The sequence below is a fragment of the Carya illinoinensis genome, chromosome 4, assembly GCF_018687715.1.
Source record: "Carya illinoinensis cultivar Pawnee chromosome 4, C.illinoinensisPawnee_v1, whole genome shotgun sequence".
Lineage (NCBI taxonomy): Eukaryota > Viridiplantae > Streptophyta > Magnoliopsida > Fagales > Juglandaceae > Carya > Carya illinoinensis.
Window position 1 is genome coordinate 1,865,594 of NC_056755.1, and position 20,144 is coordinate 1,885,737.

A 20,144-nucleotide genomic window follows, 5' to 3' on the forward strand; every position below is an offset into this window, starting at 1 on the left:
CAGTCGCGGAATACGCTTAGTGGCTGCTTCTGAGGGTCACATCCCGCCATGGTTTTTGAGCTTCGTTTTGCGCGCGCTGCCTCTGCACAATATCGCCTGTTGGATGTTACAAACTCCTCATAGGCCATTAGGCCTTTATGGTGGTGCTCAGTTGAAGACTATCTGTGGCCCGAGACGAAGACCAGCTCACCGAGGATATACGCCTAGACTTATGGCCCAAGTCCAAAAAAATACAAAAGACAGATACCCAGGCAGGCTTAACAAATGTAGAGGCTCGTGACCCGGGACTACGGTAAGAGATTATGAACTTAAAATAATTAGAACGGTTTCTTCAGAGTTTGTTTAGTTTTATTTCGTCTTATTATTATAATTTTTTTAAATTTTTAAATAAAATATAATAAATAATTTAATTTTTTAAAATAATAATAATTTTAAAAAATAATATTTTATTTAATTTTTATCTAAAACTATTTTATCTCATATCTAAATCCAAACGAACCAATAATTTAAGGTAAATATTCTTTTAAATCTAATTTTTGTTATCTTCAATCGCACATATTGTTTTGACACTCACTTAAAAATATGCTACATCAATAAATTTAAATGAAAATAACATTGTCAATATTAAATCCAGTGTGTGGAACACAACCTTCACGATTCTAAATTTGATTTTTAAGAAAGTGTATTCTCCTACCGCTAAAATGGGATTAAGTGGCACATGGTACTTATGATATTATTGTTGTCCTCGACGGTAAAAAAAAAAAAAAGGACCCCACTAAGCTTCGTTGGTATGGGTTGGGCAATGGGGGTCCCACACCGGAACTTACTACTCGCGGGTCAGTCAGCCTCCAAAGAATCCACTAATCTTTGTCGAGGGCGCCCGGTATGGTATCGCCGGAGATTTGAGTTTTGTCTTGTTTTGTTTATTTCCTTTTGCTATTAATGAAAAGCTCTATAATTGTTAGGGAGTTAATGCTTTTCCCTACAAAATTTCCCCACGTGGTTGTCATTAATTGGGGAGCCTTTAATCTATAGTCTTATTAGGCAGAAGTGTCCCTAAGATATTTTTGCCCCCCCTTGAATTTTGTCCCGTTGATTAAAAAAGGAAAATGAATTGTATGTGAAATACTAGACTTCTACTGATACCATGGAGGACTCTATAAAAATAAGGGTTTTTGGTATATACAATTATATAATTATTTTTATATAATTTTTATGCACTATACTTCTATGATTAGTTAAAATAGTTATTTTATATTAAAAAAAATAATGTAACAATTAATTATATATAAAATTTTTGTAAAAATAAATATAGACTCGAAAAAGTTCTCAAATTCCCATATGTTAAGCTTAAGTGCTTATATATATAAATAATATGCATTAACTTCTCTTACTTCCCTTTCGTTTAGGTTTTATTGGTTTTATTATGATTAGCCGATTCTCTACTTCTAAATTCTTAAAAAATAATTCTTCTTGCAATCCACATATGTGGACTGCAACGCAGGCCCAGAGCGTTTCATTTGCAGATGAAACGTGGCGTCTCATCGAGAGAAATTAAACACAAGCCCAAGAACCGACAAAGGCTCTTAACTCATTTTTTCGCTTTTTAATTAGGAAGTTGGCGATACCGTTTCCATTTCCAATTATTATTTTTTCTAATTTTTGTATTCATCATTCATTAGAAAGTGGGTTTCCTGAAGGTTTGTTTCATTAACCTGCAGGGATCAGATTTACAAGTGGAAGAGCCTCCACCCTTTCAATCTCCTCTGTTTGGTCAATAAGATTTTTTAAATGAAAATTTTAAATTTTAAAATTAAATATTAAAATATTATATTTTAATATTATTATTGTATTAAAATTTAAAAAATTAAGAAAAAATTAAATTGTTTATTATAATTTATATGAAAATTATAAAAAATTATAATAATGAGATGAGAATTTTATGTTTGAGATGAAAATTTCTCGTGGTCAAACACAACCAATTTGAGAAAATTGCTCTTGACCCATTTCAAAAAACTCCACTAGTGTACAGCTACGATGGCGATTCTTTCGTGCCTGTCAATATTTTGCCTCCTCTCAAGTTCCAATCTTGCTTGCAGACCATGCATAGCTTGGTTGCTCCTTGCCTTGACGAGGAAGTCGATGAGAGCGTAGCTTCAATTGCGGATGACGATTATACCAATTATTTGGAGGAAGAAGCTTGGGATCTAATGACGATGACATTGATTTCTTGGATAAGCCAATTCTACAATGCTATGGTGATGAAAAAGAAATAATTGGTCACAAACCCAACACAAGCTTGAGTCGAGGTCACGTGTCTTCTGTGAATAAAGTGTTGTCCAAAGAAAATCTCAGGATTGAAGTATCTGAAAATTTCAAAAGATATATTGATGGCGAATCGAGTACCAGAAGATATCACGTCACCGTCTCCTTCCTCAAGAGAGGACCCCCTTCCTCGAGTACCCAGTCGGCCCAGGTTGCGATTCCATATGGGTTATGATGTTTCATTCGTATTGATATGAGCTGTGAGTGGGCTAATTAGAATGAAATTTCGAAGACATTGATATAGAAAGAGGGATCAAGGCCATTGAAATTTCATGCATGTTGTTTGTGCTGTTACCCTTACAGAACGGTAAAATTCAAGATCGATGACAAGAATTGCAACATTGGAGCCAATCAACTTATTCCTAAACTTTAAAATGATGCTTCTATAGGTTATTTCATGTACCTTTGTACGCCTGAGGTCCCGAGGAGTCGTCGATGGTGGTGGAGGTGAGGAGTAGATGCACGGCACAAAGAGGGAGCGGGACACTGAAATGCTCTTTCAGATTTTGGTATACTTCTTGATTTAGGGGTGTTTAGGTCAAGTCAATGATAAAGTGAGGGCCTTTTTGTCTATTCCTAAATTTGGACTGGAGTCCAAGACATTAAACTGTACATAGCGCCACGCATTTTTAAATCCCATTAAGTAGGGGTGAAAACCGATTTATTCAATCTAGTTTTTGGAAAAAACTAAAACCCAACTGATATTCAATAAATAAAGATAGAACTGGCCGATCAAGGAGGAGGAGGAAATCGGCGATGTCAGTTTCAACATGATACAGGTCAGTCTTCAGTGTCCCATTGACGTCGCGAGTGGTTGAAAACTAAGATATAGAGAATCAGAGATGTGAATTGTGATGAGAGAGAGATGGCTTCCTGTGCGAATCGCAACCGTGCGATGTGTGTGTGTGTGTGTGAGAGAGAGAGAGAGAGAGAGAGAGAGAGAGAGAGAGAATGGGAGATTAAACCTAAATTGAAACGACAACAACATTCTTAATTTTTGTTCTACTCAATACATTTAAAGCGACACCGTTTCACTTAAGGCTGGACCGGTTGACGTTGGTTTTGACTTAATTCTACTACTAGCCGACTAGTTCTATAATGGTTTCTTAATTCTATTGTAGACCGACTGGTTCTAAACTGGTTTTGGCCGGTTCCGTGCTCCAGTGGCTGGTCTGAGTTGGTCCCGATCAATTTTACACTTCTTGTATAACCCTACCGTGAAGTATTAATAAAAGACTTTGTTGAATCCATGATTTCAAGTTTTGTGTAATTATATATTTACACATGGATTTTGATGATAACAAATGAATTCAAAGAATAAAGAAGTCTCAAGCTCAAGTTGTCTACACAATAGAGTCAAGCACATCAAGGAAACAAGCATGAGCAAAAAGGGAACAAGTTCACATTAAAATTATAAAGTAATGTTGTAAATCTCTTCAAAATTCGAAATTAGGATTAATGTTCAAAATTAATATTTTATCATAAAGCATTAAAATACATTTTCCACATGTGCATGAATATTTTTGAAAATTAAATTTGAAAATTTTGAAAGATGATTGATTGTCATCTTTTGCATGCGCATACCTTGCTTAAAGGGTTGAACTTTGAAAATATTAAAGATGATTGATTGTCATCTTTCACATGTGCATATTTTATTTGAATATTTTCAAAAGTAATTGATGATTTTTTAGACTTATACAAAAGGTAGATGATTTTGTTTGAAAAATTTGAAAAGTAAAGTGTGCTCATTTTGTCATATGCAAAAAGTAAAAGATTAGGTTTAAATTTTTTGAAAAGGAAAAGTGTGCTCATTTTGTCATATGTCAAAAGTAAAAGATTAGGTTTGATTTTTTTGAAAAAGTGAATGATGTTGTCTTTGACAATTGAAAAAGAAGAACATTTTATTTGAATTTTTTGAAAAAGTGAATGATGTTGTCTTTGACATGTGAATTTTTTTAAATTTGAATATGAAGTCTCATATGCCTATAAATAGATCATTTGAGAGCTTCACATTCACAACACCAAGAGCATACAACATTCATTCAAAGCTTTCATTCTCTCTTCTCTAAGCATTGAGCCTTAATCCTTGTTCATTTTGAGAGATATAGTTTGCGCTGTATTGTTCTTATTTCACTCATTGAGGAGTGTTTTCTGATAACCTACCCACTATCAGCTTTTGTATCAGAAAAAAGGTGTGTATAACCCTTGTGCGTGTAGAAAATATTCTACACGGGGAATAGTTGAATCACCAAGTGTAAGGTGATTGCAAGTGTAGAGGGTGTTCTACACGGATCCTTTGTAGCGGTGTTGTTCAAATGTGTAATAGGTTTCTATCTCCACCTGAAGGAGGTTGAATAGTGAATTTGAGAATCCTCAATGGGTAGCTTGATGCGAGGACGTAGGCAGTGGGGCCGAACCTTGTTAACATGCTGAGTTTGCTTCTCTCTTACCCTTACTCTTTATATTTATTGTTATTTCATATTTTGTTTATATTTTATATTATATATTTGATTTATAATTATTACTTTTTTTAATACAACTCAATTCACCCCCCTCTTGTATTAGTCATCTGGGCAACAGGCTTGAAAAAACAAAAGATACGCGACGTCCTTAGCATTGATTTTTCATTTCTTTTCTTGATCTGTGTATATTAATATTTAATTTATTTTGAGAAGTTACTATATATTATGATTTAGTGATAATGATGACGAACATGCCAATAGTGGAAGGCCATAACTTGAGATAGCTCATCGACTTGTATCTGTAGAGAAGTTAGTGGGATACATGACAAAAATAAAGTGATTGAGCTCTAAATTCTCTCAATCAATTATATAGTAGCATTTATAAGTAATGGTGGGGGACGGCCAACATGGCTAATTTTTTTGTATTTATGTACACACATATACATGTAGCGGGGGGCCACGATTTGATATCTCAATCTCCCTGATCGATAACAATTATTGGTTTTTACAATGTCATCATTTAGTTATACAGGTTTACCTCATACAAAATTAGATATTTGCTTAAAAATTAAATAAAATATTATTATAATATAATTTTTTAATATTAATTTTATTTTAATATTTAAACAAATTAAATTTTTTATGATATTTTATGTGAGAATTTAAAAAAATTATAATAATATATGAGATGAAATAATTTAATTTTATGTAATCAAATCAGCACGAACCACGATTAATCCTGAATTATTTTTAGAATTCAAAAGAACTTTTCTCCCATTAAAATATTATATATATATATTGAAGAAAATATGCTTTTCATATAAATTATCTGGAGATATTATTTTTATATTATATTGCTGTATATTGATATTATGGTAAATTGTAATGGTGTATGGAGAACTAAAGAGTTCAAACGGATCTTGTTCATGCATGATTAATGATAGTTTTTTCAAAATCCTGATAATTAACTAGAGGACTTTCAGCGCATTTTTTCATCACAAACCTACTTGCTGATTGAAGAATTAGTCATGTCATAAGATCCGTAATATTACTTTACTTACATTTCTAAAAATTAATGTTATATAAGTAATACTAGAAGAATAATGCTATATAAAACATAATTATCTTACTTGCATCCCACTATATATAATATAGCACATTTATCATCATTTGATGATAAATAAGTATACAATAAATAATCATTCAATGGTAGTAAATGTGTCACATCTTACTCAATGGAATACAAGTAGGATGGTGATATGGTGTATACAATTTTCCATACCAGAAATAGTTATAACACGTGCAAATTTCACGTACTTTTTTTGAAAAAGTAAATAAATTTGAGATTCATATAAAAAATTATTTTTTTAATAATAAATCCCATTGTTTTTAGAAGGAATATACTGGACTTGTACATTTTAAAATTGTAAATATCATTTCTCATATTAAATATAATTTTAAGGTTTACAAACCTCAACACACTCTCTTTAAAAAAGAATGAGAGACGGCCTCCATCGTTAAAAAATAAATTTTTTCATATGTGTTTTATATATATATATATATATATATCTATTTTTTAAAATAGAGTGTACTCTAAAACTATGTATAATATTACTCTTTTTAATAACCTAATTTATTGTTGTATGCATGAATACTGTCCGAACAATTATCAAATGATATTATTTCAAACTGTATGTTAATTTCAATAATAATAATAGAATTATAACCTAAAGCTGACATATTATATATAAAAAATATATATTTATATTCTTATCATTGTGTGCACTACTTCGTGGGCCTCCCAGCATGTAACCCAAATAAACTAGCAACTCCCACTACTTCCCAATCTTGAAGAAAAGTGAAAGTAGGAACAGGCTAGCTAGGTGATGAGGCTCAATGTAATTCAGTCGAAGTGCTCGAAGGTGTCCCTTCATGCTACCCAACCACACAGACAAGATTGATAGATTGCGGTTCCGGAATATCTCCCGTAAAGATCTTTCTTTGCTTGCCTTTGTATTCCGAATCGGGAAAACCGCCCTCTTATCTTGACCAGATCGAATCCTTTACCTACATATGATATACATAGAACAGATACTTCGATCCCCCTCGTGGTGGAGAAAACTTTTCCAAACACTACTGTTACTGTTTAACCATGATCGCCACCAATATGATCAGTATTTACAAGGAACAACAGCAAGAGATGGCTCTAATAACTAGTTCCAACTCCCTGGCCTTAATCTCTGACCATATATGCCATATATAAGTGTCCTTAATTCCTAGTTTGCACTTAATTCCCTCACAATCCATGAATGCATGCACAGGGCAGCTGCTTAGCAAGTGCACCAGCTGCTAGCTCTATCGTCTTTGAACAGTAGTTTAGAACTTAGAATAAGCGGTGATTTAACAGGGAGATCAAATCAAGCACTTTACACGTGAATTGGAATGGCTTTTCAAGTTCATTGTACGATGCACCGACAAGATCCGTAGTTTCAGAATTACGCAACTGATCATCAAGCTCCACAAGTATATATATACAGCTAGCAAGCTCTCTCATCTTTCAGCAGAGTATTTCCTTCTCGACATAGAAACATCACTTCAACCATATAATGGAGTAGCTTTTTTCAGTCCATTAGACCACCACCCACAGCCACCACCAACGTACAGTACTACTACTTCAAAGAGAAACAAATTAAAGCAGGCGCGCGTAACTCATATATTATAAACATTAATTCTTTTGATTTGATCAGAACTCTCGTAATTCATCCGAGGACTTCGATGATCAGCAACTTAATTAAATGCCTCAGAAGAACTTGATTTTGGCTCTTTTCAGGTAGTAAGTTATTCCAATCCTTGGCGAAATTAAAAGAAAAAGTTAAAAGTTGTGGTTTTTATTTTTATTTTTTTTAAAATGATGAACAATATTACCTCCAATATTACTGAGTACGTAGCCCAAGTGGTAAAGGTGAATTTGTGTGCATGATCTCATATCATATATTCGATTTTTCTTGAGATCAAACTGCGATTTAAGTGAAAGGCAACGGTAATTTATTGCTTTGCTATTCTTTCTAAAAGTTTAGATTCCATAGGTGAGTCTTAAGGGCTAGGAAGGTTGCCCCATCATAATTAAAAACAAAAAACTAAAACAAAAACAAAAAAAGTTTAGTGAATCTCAAACTAGTTACAAAATTAATGCCATGTGGTTTTTATTTTCCTTACTCCCTTAGAAATTTCCACAAGATGGTCTCAGTCAATATGAACCTCGATCGATCCTGTATTGCTGTCCAAGAGCATGATTAATTCCAATATCTTTCCCAATGATAGCTTCACCCACTACAAAAGCATATTATATATATATCAGAGTCTGTACGTTCCATATTCTCTCTGATTATTTTCTTCAGTCAAGTACTTTTCTAATTGGATTCCTGCTAGTACCAACTAATAATATATATATATATATATCGAGAGAGAATCCCAATTGATCTACTTCGATGGATTATAACCTCACTAATCAATCCACTAATCATTTTTGTGGTGATGTCATCTTGATGTTAATTAGAATGAAATTTGAGATATTAATGAACGTACGTACGTGTCAAATGCTTGATTATCACAGCTAGCTATCTGCTAGATATTTTCGAAGAATATATATATATATATACAATATACAGTATACAGTCGAGTCCACCCAAGAAGTAAATGATCCAAGTGAAACAAATACAATATGATACCACACAGGAAGTAAACTAGTAATGATGATAGCTAGTTTTCTTACAATCGTTTTCATTAATCTATTAAGTATCTTGTTTGGGGTTTAATTTCTTGGTTGGTTTTCATATTCATGCAAATTGACTTAATGTTTTAATTATTAACCGTCGATCGATCATCATGCTGTCTGTCATGAGAAGGTGCAAATTAAAACAAATGATCACTAACATGGAAGAACAAGAACTTTAACAATTGTTAGGGAACATGGCAACAATTAGTAATTAAACCATGATAGCAAGCGAGTTCTTTTCCAAGACCGATAAAGGTCCACCCAGATGACACCTGGATTAAAGTTTTGGATCCCACCAGCAGTTCCATACTAGCATGGAGAACCAAAAGCTAGAGTACGTCGAATATATACCAACCTTTGTACATGTTTAGTGTTGCGTTAGGAATTTTAAAAATACTTTAATATAACAAAATTAAGTTGTTTCGTTCGGTATATATTAAAGTATTTTTTAATATTAAAAAAATTAGAAAAACACACTTTTTCAATGGGAGAAAATACCATCACTTTTACATAATTACAACAATACCTTTATCTTATGCATAATTTTATTACATACTATTTCACTTATGCATCATTGAAAAAAAAATTCATTATAATTGCTGAAAATTCTATTAGATTACTTTAATTGTTTTTTTATTATAAAATTTATCATTTCTACTTCAAAAACCATTTTTAAATCTTTTTTTTTTTCTAAACATGTGTTGAAAGTGTTTTAAACATATAGTTCTTATAAAATAGTACTAAATAACTTTTTAATAGTAATGCTTATTACTTAAGCTCTGCAATTATATATAAGCCTTAATTTAAAAGCTAAATTACTCATTGCAATCCCAAGCGTGCACTAAAGGCCGACACACCCCTTCATTTTTCTTTGAAATTTTTTATAATTAATTTACTTTCACAAACGTGGTGGGATCATTAGATTAGAGAACCAAATCTCCAAAACACTAAGAAGTGCATACTTTGTCATAAAATGTTGTTGTCTCCTCACATAAAGGTTGTGGATCAAGCATCGATCTAAAGCAATAATCGATTCCTTTAATAGCACAGTACGTCGCAATTGGTGTACTAATCTGATCTTTATTTTCCTTTAAACTTCTCCATCTACTGCACAATATATATAGTAGCAGACATATATATGTGACATGATCTAAAGTGGCATAAAAAAAAAGATGCATGTTGCTTATAATTATTATCTTCTTTTCCTTGGTCAATATTTTTTTCGCTTTCGATACTTTCATTAAATAATTGAAAAACTTTAAATCAAAACACTACAGCTTGTCCCTAATTTGTGACATATATTATAATATATAGTCTAATTATCTCCTGTATTAATAACATTATTAATATAGTTTTTTTACTATAAGAAAAATAGATATTTGTAATCAATCTTTTGCAACGAAATGAACTATTCGCGGAGAAAACATACTCATTTTAATTAAAAATAATGATTTTGCTGGAAATAACTAATTACAAATAAGTAATTTTTTTTGTAATAAATTTGTTTGAGTTCATGCGCATAAGAAATTAAGCCGCCTGGAGGCTGCAAGGGAAATAGAAACCATCACATGTTATATTGATTGGATAGTGACGTAAGACTTCCATATACATCAATTTCTCTTATATATTTGCGTTTCCTTAGTTTTCCTATAAATTAAAAAAGGACACGATTATCATTATCATCAATCATGTTTTTGGTCCCAAAAAAACGACTATACGTTTACCATTGTTGGTGCAATATCATATCGCACACTATATATAGTGTCTTTAATGAAAAGTAGACGTGGACTTAAAGACGTCTCCATGCGTGCACGGTTCTAGTCCCATCGTTCAAACTTTGGTGACATGAAAAGTTGGGTGCTGTGGCAATTGCCAGCTTTCCTCATGTGCTGAAGAAATTGAATAGTTTTCTATACAATCTATTTTGGGGTGCCAAATGTGAAATCAGCATTTCTTTTAAAAGTTTAAACGGATAAGAATTTGTATATTTTTTCATTTATTAATTTATATCTTAACACTTTTCCTTACATGTGAATCAAACTCTCTCTCAATAGATGATCCAACTCGTGAAATATTTAATTACATATGATAGCTATAGTGTAGAGTCAAGGTTCTAACTCGATCAAGACCACTACTCTGATAGTATGTGAAATTACTACTTATTCCAAAATTTTAAACTAATAAGAATATATATATATATATATTTTATTATTTATTTTATATCTTAACACCAAATTCATTTCAATCTATCTCAAATCAATTATAGTTGAGATATACTTATTATTTTCTTCAACTTTTTATAAAAAGTTAAATATATATCAACTTATTTTATACATTTAAATAAATCTCAATAAGATTCATAAAATATTATTATTCACACCCGAACGAAAACTTAAACCACATATGCTTCGACCTAATTAAATCGGGAATATGTTCGCCTTTTTGCCTTCCCTTTTGCCTTTTCCTTGGTTTTTTTTTTCAAACATCTTTCTTGTCAACAATTTTAATACTTTATTATCTATGATATCGTTTTGACACCACCACCTTTTTAGGAAAAAAGGCAGATCTTTTAACAACCTATAATTTATTTTTAATCTTAAATTTTAATAGATAACAACTTAATTAAAATATATATAATACATTTATAGATATGATGATTGGTCAGTAATGACAAAATATAGAATTTTAAAACAAATTTATAAACATATTATCAAGATCTCATTAATCTTAATAAAATAGGTAGTATATATGATTTATAAAATTTTCTTTAAAATAAGAATCTTGAAAAGAAAATTTCAGAAAAAAATAAATACCCAAACAGACTGTCCAATTCCCATTCCCAACCCAAATTTTTCCTTATCTCATTGAAATTTGTGGGCATATATATTATTAGCATGCATGGTTTTCAGTGCGCACAATTTTCAGTGCGTATTGGGATGCGTTAAGAATTCACATCCAGTTGCATGCCCTTGATTCTTCCGATCATCAATTGTTTTTTCTTTTTTAAATTTCTCTGTATATGTAAAGTTATTCCGAACTTGTATTTATATATTTAAAATAAAGAAATTAAACTATGCTGTTTGTTTATTAAACTTTTACTTATTCGAAACACGTACAATTGGTTGTAAGGCGTGCCACGTTTGACCTGAATTAAGGATACACATCACAAACCGACCGTACTCTTGTTCATACCGGTGAGTTGAACGCAAGGCTAGTGTGAGAGTGGCTTTAGTAAGTTGAAGGTCTCCTCGAATTACCTACCTACGTACGTACAAACATGCATGCAATACGGGTTTAAATTAAGAAATACGTAATATGTATATGACGAACAATATTATTTTGGTGTCACTGTGTTCTGCTATACATGGAGGAGCATGACATGATGCCACCCCCAAAAATCGTACAGTTAGAAAACAAGAAAAGAAGTGAAAAAAACACCACTGTCGAATTTCTTTTGTCGTTTCTCCTAAACCCCCCAACACTGATGCTGAACGAGTATCCTGCGCTAGATTTTCAGGATGAGACAGATAACTTAAAAACAGGGAAGCACGAGAGGCCTCCAGTACGGGTCCGCTATTGTAAAGCCCTGCAATTTTTAAAGAAAAGGCTTAATTTGGTGGTGGTGTATAGTGCAGTCGCAATCCCATAGTGGGTCTCCCACTCATCGTCATTAATGACGCTTTCATAGATTATATCCTTCCGTTTTTTTTTTTTTTTTTTTAATAATTTCCTGAATTGCAAAGAGCATTAAAGTCGTCTCCCTCGGCACATATATGTTGATCAACTAATACACTCGACTCTCCTCATGCTATCAACTACTTGCTGATCAAAGCCTGAGCTTCTTTCACCATTAATTCTTTGGCAATTCTCTCAAACACGCACACCTATATATATTGTCGATCCATATTTATTTGTTTACTTGCCAGGGATTGAAGATCCCCTTTCGGAAAGAAATTAACAGGTAGTACAACCACCTAAGTGGTTCGGAAATCTTACTATATATTGCTTGTTTCCCAAGCTATATAGAGTGGAAAAATGGGAAAGGAAAAAGGCAGTGTGGTCGTACAGAAGAGGAAGGGTTCTATACGATCCATATTCATGCATGCAGATGGCGTAGACTTGTGGTTGATGGCTCTTGGGATCCTCGGATCCGTTGGGGACGGGTTCTCTACGCCGCTGGTGTTGTTTATCAGTAGCCGGTTGATGAACAATATCGGCGTTGCCTCAGTTTCTTTAACACAGAATTTTCTGTGTAACTTCAATAGGGTCTCTCTCTCTCTCTCTCTCTCTCTCTCTCTCTCTCTCTCTCTCTCTCTCTCTCTCTCTCTCTCTCTCTCTCTCACACACACACACACACGCGCGCGCGCGCGCGCACGCATGTGTGAATACAGCATAAGCAAACCAGACATATTAGCCAAAGCTAATTGGGTTTTGGTTTCGTGGCTGACAGAACGCAGTGGCTCTTGTGTACTTGGCCTGTGGATCATTTGTAGCTTGCTTCCTAGGTGGGTTGCACTGTGGTAATGGTTTTTTTTTTCTAAATATTAAGCTAGAATTTATCATAGATTAAACCGCGATTATTGATTGTTCACGAAAAAATCGATGATGGGGAACCCAATATTTTTTTTTTTTTTTTTTGGGGGGGGTCATCTTACTTGATCCAGAGGGGTATTGTTGGACCAGAACAGGCGAGAGACAAGCCACAAGGATGAGAGCTAGATATTTGAAGGCAGTGTTGCGGCAAGATGTGGGTTACTTTGATTTGCATGTGACAAGCACATCCGAGGTCATCCAAAGTGTCTCAAATGACAGCCTCGTAATTCAAGATGTTATAGGCGAAAAGGTATATAGATCCTTGATTAATTACATGTTAATTAATCACATATAAACCACTGTAAGTTTTTTTTTGTTAATGATTTCCATTTCGATCGAACAATCAGGTCCCAAATTTGTTGACGAATGCTTTTATGTTCGTTGGAAGCTATATAGCAGCGTTCTTATTGCTATGGAGACTAGCTATCGTGGGGTTCCCATTTATTGTGCTTTTGGTAATACCTGGTTTGATGTACGGGAGGACTCTGATGGGACTGGCGAGGAATATGAGGGAAGAGTATAATCATGCAGGTATGACAGCAGAGCAGGCAATATCTTCTATCAGAACCGTTTATGCGTTTGTGGGGGAGAGCAAGGCAATTGCAGCGTTCTCTGCAGCTTTACAGGGGTCGGTGGAGTTGGGTTTAAGGCAGGGGTTGGCTAAAGGCTTGGCCATCGGAAGCAACGGCGTTGTCTTTGCCATTTGGTCTTTCATGTCTTACTACGGTAGTAGACTTGTCATGTACCATGGCGCTGAGGGTGGGACTATTTTCGTTGTTGGAGCCGCCATTGCCGTTGGTGGATTGTAAGAATTTATGCCCTAGTTTTATTTACTCAATCAAATTAATAACTCGCAGTTATTGCAATTAAACCTCCATGCCTGGACGATGATAACTAGATCATATCAATTAATTAATATAAAACATTAATTATTTCCATCTTATGACAACGTGAAATTACTATAATTTCATTTTTAGACTAAATGTATGCGATCAATTTCTAGTAAAATTGAGATATCTTGTTTCTTTTAATTTTTTTTTTCTCCAAATATTGCACCAGCTTCTATAATTAGTGTTGTTGTTATTAGAATTAATTTATATTAGTTTTTTATTTGGTCTTGTTGAACAGAGCGTTAGGTGCTGCTTTATCCAACTTGAAGTACTTCTCTGAAGCAATGTCAGCGGGAGAACGTATTATGGAAGTGATAAAAAGAGTCCCCAAGATTGACTCCGACAACATGGACGGCCAGATTTTAGAGAGAGTCTCAGGCAACGTTGAATTTAGAAACGTGGAATTCGCATACCCATCAAGACCGGAGAGCATTATCCTCAGAGATTTCTGCCTAGAGATTCCAGCAGGAAAGACTGTAGCTTTGGTGGGTGGGAGTGGCTCGGGAAAATCCACTGTGATAGCACTGTTGCAGAGGTTTTATGACCCACTCGAGGGAGCGATATTTCTTGATGGGATTGCCATTGATAAGTTGCAGCTCAAGTGGCTAAGGTCGCAGATGGGTTTGGTGAGCCAAGAGCCTGCACTTTTTGCGACCACCATTAAGGAGAACATACTTTTCGGTATGGAGGATGCTGCCATGGAAGAAGTTGTCGAGGCTGCCAAAGCTGCTAACGCTCATAATTTTATATGTCAGCTCCCTCAGGGATTTGATACCCAGGTTGGTTCTGCTGCTCCCTTTCACCAAACAGAGAGACTATGCGCTACACGCGCACCCACTCATGCATAAATGTCAGGAATTTCTATTTGTTTAATTAACTTTGGTAAATACACAAAAACTAAAAAAGGAAAGGATATTCGGTCCATAAAAAATAAAAATAAGAAAATACTGTTTTACGAATCAGAATAAAGTTATTTGAAGTCTTTACATAAAATATCATTGATGTGGAATGATTTAATTTGTAAAATTTAAATTGTAAGATTTATTTTCTGCATCAAATTATGTCATTTAGAGAATGTGTAGTATAAAAGTTTTTAAATAAAATTATTCTGCAAATTAATATGATATAAATGTTGTTAAATACAATTATTTTTATATATTCATTATGTACTTTACCGATGTGATTGATCAAAATAAATAATTTATATTAAAATAAAGTAACGCAACTATTATCATCAGTGGAGTACATAAATGAATATATTAAAATGACTGTACATAGAGTTTTTGTTTAAATTATGACGTATTTTTTACAATTTATGATCCATTTTACATATTACGTCTTCTAATTTTTTTTATGATTCTACTCGTAAACATAACGCTCATAATCTTTTTTTTTTCTTTTTTTTTTGTAAATTTGCTTTTCGTTGACCCCCCACTATAGATCGAACCTAATATAATATATATATATATATATATATATAACATTCTCAACTCACACGTACATATATTTTATGAAAAACTCCTCCGCTTTCAATGAAAAACTCATCTTAACAAAATTTCAAAAGAATTCGATGCAAAAGTGACCCTAGCCTGTATGTTATTGCAACTATATATGCACGCTAATGAGTATTAACGAAATAGTTCAAAATAGTTAATTAGCAATTAATGACGTTAAAATCTAGAGGATTAACAAATCCATGATGAAGTACAGGCCGGCGAGGGAGGTGTTCAGATGTCAGGAGGACAGAAGCAGAGGATTGCAATTGCGCGAGCAATAATCAAGAGACCAAGACTCCTCCTCCTAGATGAGGCAACAAGTGCGTTAGACTCGCAGTCCGAACGACTTGTCCAAGAAGCCCTAGACAAGGTTGCCATTGGCCGCACCACCATCGTAATTGCTCACCGCTTGTCCAGCGTTCAAAATGCCGATCTGATTGCTGTTATTCAAAACGGTCGAGTCATGGAGACAGGGTCACACGACGAGTTGATCCAAAACAAACACGGGTTTTACACTTCCCTTGTACATCTTCAACAGACCCAGAAACAGACAGACCCAGAAGAAGTCACTCGTGCCAATTCATCATCTTCTATATCAAACACAGACACCAACAACACGAGCAGCCGGAGGCTTTCCATGTTGAGCAGGTCAAGTTCTACCAACTCGGTAGCACCGACCCGCGGGGCCTTAGTTGCTGGAGAAAATCAGGTAGAAGTTACAAATTTTCCACTGCCATCGTTTCGAAGGTTGTTAGCTTTGAATCTTCCGGAGTGGAAGCAAGCATGCTTGGGGTGTTTGGGTGCTATACTGTTTGGTGCTGTTCAACCGGTGTATGCGTTCGCAATGGGGTCCATGATCTCGGTGTATTTTTTGAAAAGCCATGATGAGATTAAGGAAAAGACAAGAATTTACTCACTTTGTTTTCTTGGGTTGGCTGTGTTGTCACTGTTGATTAATATCATTCAGCATTATAATTTCGCGTACATGGGAGAGAACTTGACGAAGAGGATTAGAGAGAGGATGCTTTCCAAGATGCTTTCTTTTGAAGTTGGTTGGTTTGATCAAGATGAGAATTCTAGTGGTGCCATTTGCTCTAGACTCGCCAAAGATGCTAATGTGGTACGTACGTATCTTTTCTACTTTCTAAAACATAAAAGCAAGTTTCATACATAACAAGTTGATTACGTATGGATACAAATTCCGTAGAATTATTGATTGAATTCTATAGTTTAGAATGGTAGAAAAATAAGTGACTCGACATAATTTATTTTTACATTTAATAATATCAAAAATATTTATATAAACAATAATAGACGTCGTACATCTTATATTTTTCTATCTCGCTGAGACATTAATTTGGGCACAAACTTATAAAAATAATTCTACGTATATCCCTACAGACCACGTATCATGTACGTTTATTTCAAAAAAAAAATATTTTTTCTTATAACAAATATATGGTATATAAATAGTAAGTAGAATAACTCAATTAATTTAATCAGAATAAAATAATAAAATAAAAATAAAAATTAATTTTAAAATATATAATATAAAATGATGAATAAGATCCTCTTTTAATAATGGAGGTAAATTTTGCAGGTGAGGTCTTTAGTGGGTGACAGAATGGCCCTTCTGTTACAGACCTTCTCGGCTGTAGCTGTGGCCTGCACAGTGGGCATGGTCATTTCATGGAGGCTTGCCATTGTCATGATTGCGGTCCAGCCGATCATCATAGTCTGCTTCTACACTAGACGTGTCCTACTCAAAAGCATGTCCAGCAAGGCCATGAAAGCCCAAGATGAAAGTAGCAAGCTTGCTGCTGAAGCAGTTGCCAATCTCCGTACTGTCACCGCCTTCTCTTCGCAAGGTCGAATCCTACGAATGCTTGAAAAGGCCCAAGAAGGACCCCGACGAGAGAGCAGGAGACAGTCATGGTATGCGGGTATTGGGCTTGGTGCTTCTCAAAGCCTCACAACTTGCACTTGGGCTTTAGACTTTTGGTACGGCGGCAGACTTCTCTCCAAGGGTCAGATCACAACTGAATCTCTTTTTGAGACCTTCATGGTATTGGTAAGCACGGGCCGCGTCATTGCTGATGCAGGTAGCATGACCTCTGACCTTGCTAAGGGCTCAAATGCTGTTGGGTCAATCTTTGCAGTTTTAGATCGATGCACGGAAATTGAGCCTGAAGATCCAGAAGGTTACCAACCTGAGAAGATAATGGGCAGAGTGGAAATTCGAGATGTGGATTTTGCATACCCAGCTAGGCCGAAAGTGATGATCTTCAAAGGCTTCTCGATCGACATCGAAGCTGGGAAATCAACAGCTTTGGTAGGACAAAGTGGGTCCGGAAAATCAACCGTCATAGGGTTGATTGAGAGATTCTATGACCCATTAAAAGGCTCGGTGAAAATCGATGGTAGAGATATAAGGTCCTTCAATCTTCGATCCTTAAGGAAGCACATTGCCCTTGTTAGCCAAGAGCCAACACTATTTTCTGGAACCATTAGGGAGAACATCGCTTACGGAGCATCTAATAAAGTTGAGGAAACAGAGATTGCACAGGCTGCTAGACTAGCCAACGCTTACGATTTCATTGCAGGCCTAAAGGACGGGTTTAACACCTTGTGCGGCAATAGAGGCGTGCAACTATCTGGGGGGCAAAAGCAACGCATTGCGATAGCCCGTGCCATTCTTAGAAACCCATCCATGCTATTGCTAGACGAGGCAACTAGCGCGCTAGATAGTCAGTCGGAGAAGGTAGTGCAAGACGCATTGGAGTGCGTGATGGCGGGGAGGACCAGTGTGGTGGTAGCGCACAGGTTAAGCACCATACAAATCTGTGATATGATTGCTGTGTTGGATAAAGGGAGGGTGGTGGAGAGGGGGACCCATTCATCTTTGCTAGCAAAGGGCCTTGGTGGAGCGTACTACTCACTAGTCAATCTCCAAAGGACACCGATCAATAGTAGCCATCCATCCAACTAGAAAGTTACATTCACCGGCTTACAAATGGGCCCCTTTTTAACAGGCCATGCCAAAAAAAAACATGAGTTATATTATCTCTATCTTAGCATTGACGTGAAATTGTCTATTACTCATCAGATGAGTTTTCACTCTGCAATCTATAAGTCCCAACTATGAACTATATATGTGTAACGTCTTGGACGATGATGTAATCTATAAGCAATAATATTTAGGTATATTCAAAATACAATCTTATTGTAATATGTAATATTTGAAACGATTGCGTAGTCATTTTCGATGGTTTCTTAACTCTACTTCTCTACCAAGGCATTTTTATAATACTAGATTTGGAGCACGTGCAAAATATGTTTATCTAGTTGGATTAAATAGATTTTTTACAAAATTAGTATGATTTTTTTAAAAAAAACTTGATTAATGAATAATTTAATATATAAAGATAAAAAAAGTAAACTTTAACAAATATCTTTAGATAATGATAGGTCGGTAAGTATAATAATTACATCTTTAGATATATTAGAAAATAAAAAAATTAGTTTAAAATTAAAGTCAATATATATTAGAATAACATAGACAAATAAAAATACCACCATTGTCACCACAATAAATGGTACCATCACACTCAAATAACGCATAAGATTTTGAATTTTTTTTTTTGGATGTTGGACGATAAATCCAAATCATGTGTTTTGATATAATTTTTTTTAATCTCGACATATTTAAACAGATCTTGTTCAGATCTTTGTGTTTTTATTTGTATTTTTTTTTTTGTACTTGTTGTTCTTTATTATTATTATTTTTTTATAAATTTGAACATTTATACTCAGACTAAGATTTGATTGTTTTAGGAAAAGGTGTGAGATGGTAGGTTTGAGGGGGCTAGGTAAAGAGGTAGACATCGAAGAGTGAGAGAGAGAGGCTCAAGATGAGAAGAGAGAAAGGTAGAAAAAGATAATTGTATTTCTAAAATAATAAAGTAACAGACTTAATAGAAAAATAAGAAAAGTTAATAAAAAAAATTATTGTAATAGTTAGATAACTACTTAGAATAGATTTGTAAGATAGTTACATAAGATAAATATTAAGAGCAGATTTAGGGGAGGCATTTTTGTATTTATAGACCATATCGGTTACATTAGATAAGTACAATGAGATTGATATAATTACACAAGATAAATATTAATAAACAGGAGTTTATATATATCTTGACGTGCTTTGGCTTTATCCTTATCACTTACCAACAAGTTTTATCTTTTTCTATTCAACGTGCATATAGAGGAGGTAGTTTGAATTACTCAACCGTGTGGCAGTCCACGTTGCATGGGCTTTGAATAACTCTTTGTAGTAGGCAGTTTGTTCGGGTCTTTTACTCTTTGGTTGGTTGGGGGTCCGAAAGGGCCATAGGTGATAGGCCCATGGCAATATCCAAAGCAGTGAAAGGATTGAGCAAAATTTGGTCTCAAATGCCCTAATGGAGCAAAATCCTTTTTTTTTTTTTTTTTTTTTTTTTTTTTTTTTTTTTTTTTTTTTTTTTTTTATGGCACAAAATCTTAAATACAAGTGTGTTTCATATTTTATAAAATATTGATGATATTATGTTCACATTGAATTAACTAA

The 20,144-nt window shown here is 34.2% G+C and overlaps 1 protein-coding gene across 2 annotated transcripts; it reads left to right on the top strand.

Moving 5' to 3' along the window:
- Positions 1 to 12,289: 12,289 nt before the first annotated feature.
- LOC122307762 (ABC transporter B family member 15-like) lies at positions 12,290 to 18,818 on the top strand. Of its 2 annotated transcripts, none has more exons than XM_043120843.1 (7): positions 12,290 to 12,828; positions 13,013 to 13,082; positions 13,227 to 13,405; positions 13,503 to 13,960; positions 14,284 to 14,824; positions 15,756 to 16,661; positions 17,142 to 18,818. In XM_043120843.1, exons 1-7 carry the CDS (start codon positions 12,598 to 12,600, stop codon positions 18,528 to 18,530), a joined length of 3,774 nt encoding a protein of 1,257 aa, XP_042976777.1. In that variant the 5' UTR covers positions 12,290 to 12,597; the 3' UTR covers positions 18,531 to 18,818. The 2 variants fall into 2 exon arrangements, with proteins under 2 accessions (XP_042976777.1, XP_042976778.1); XM_043120844.1 differs by having other exon boundaries at positions 12,291 to 12,828; positions 13,013 to 13,067.
- Positions 18,819 to 20,144: the final 1,326 nt, after the last annotated feature.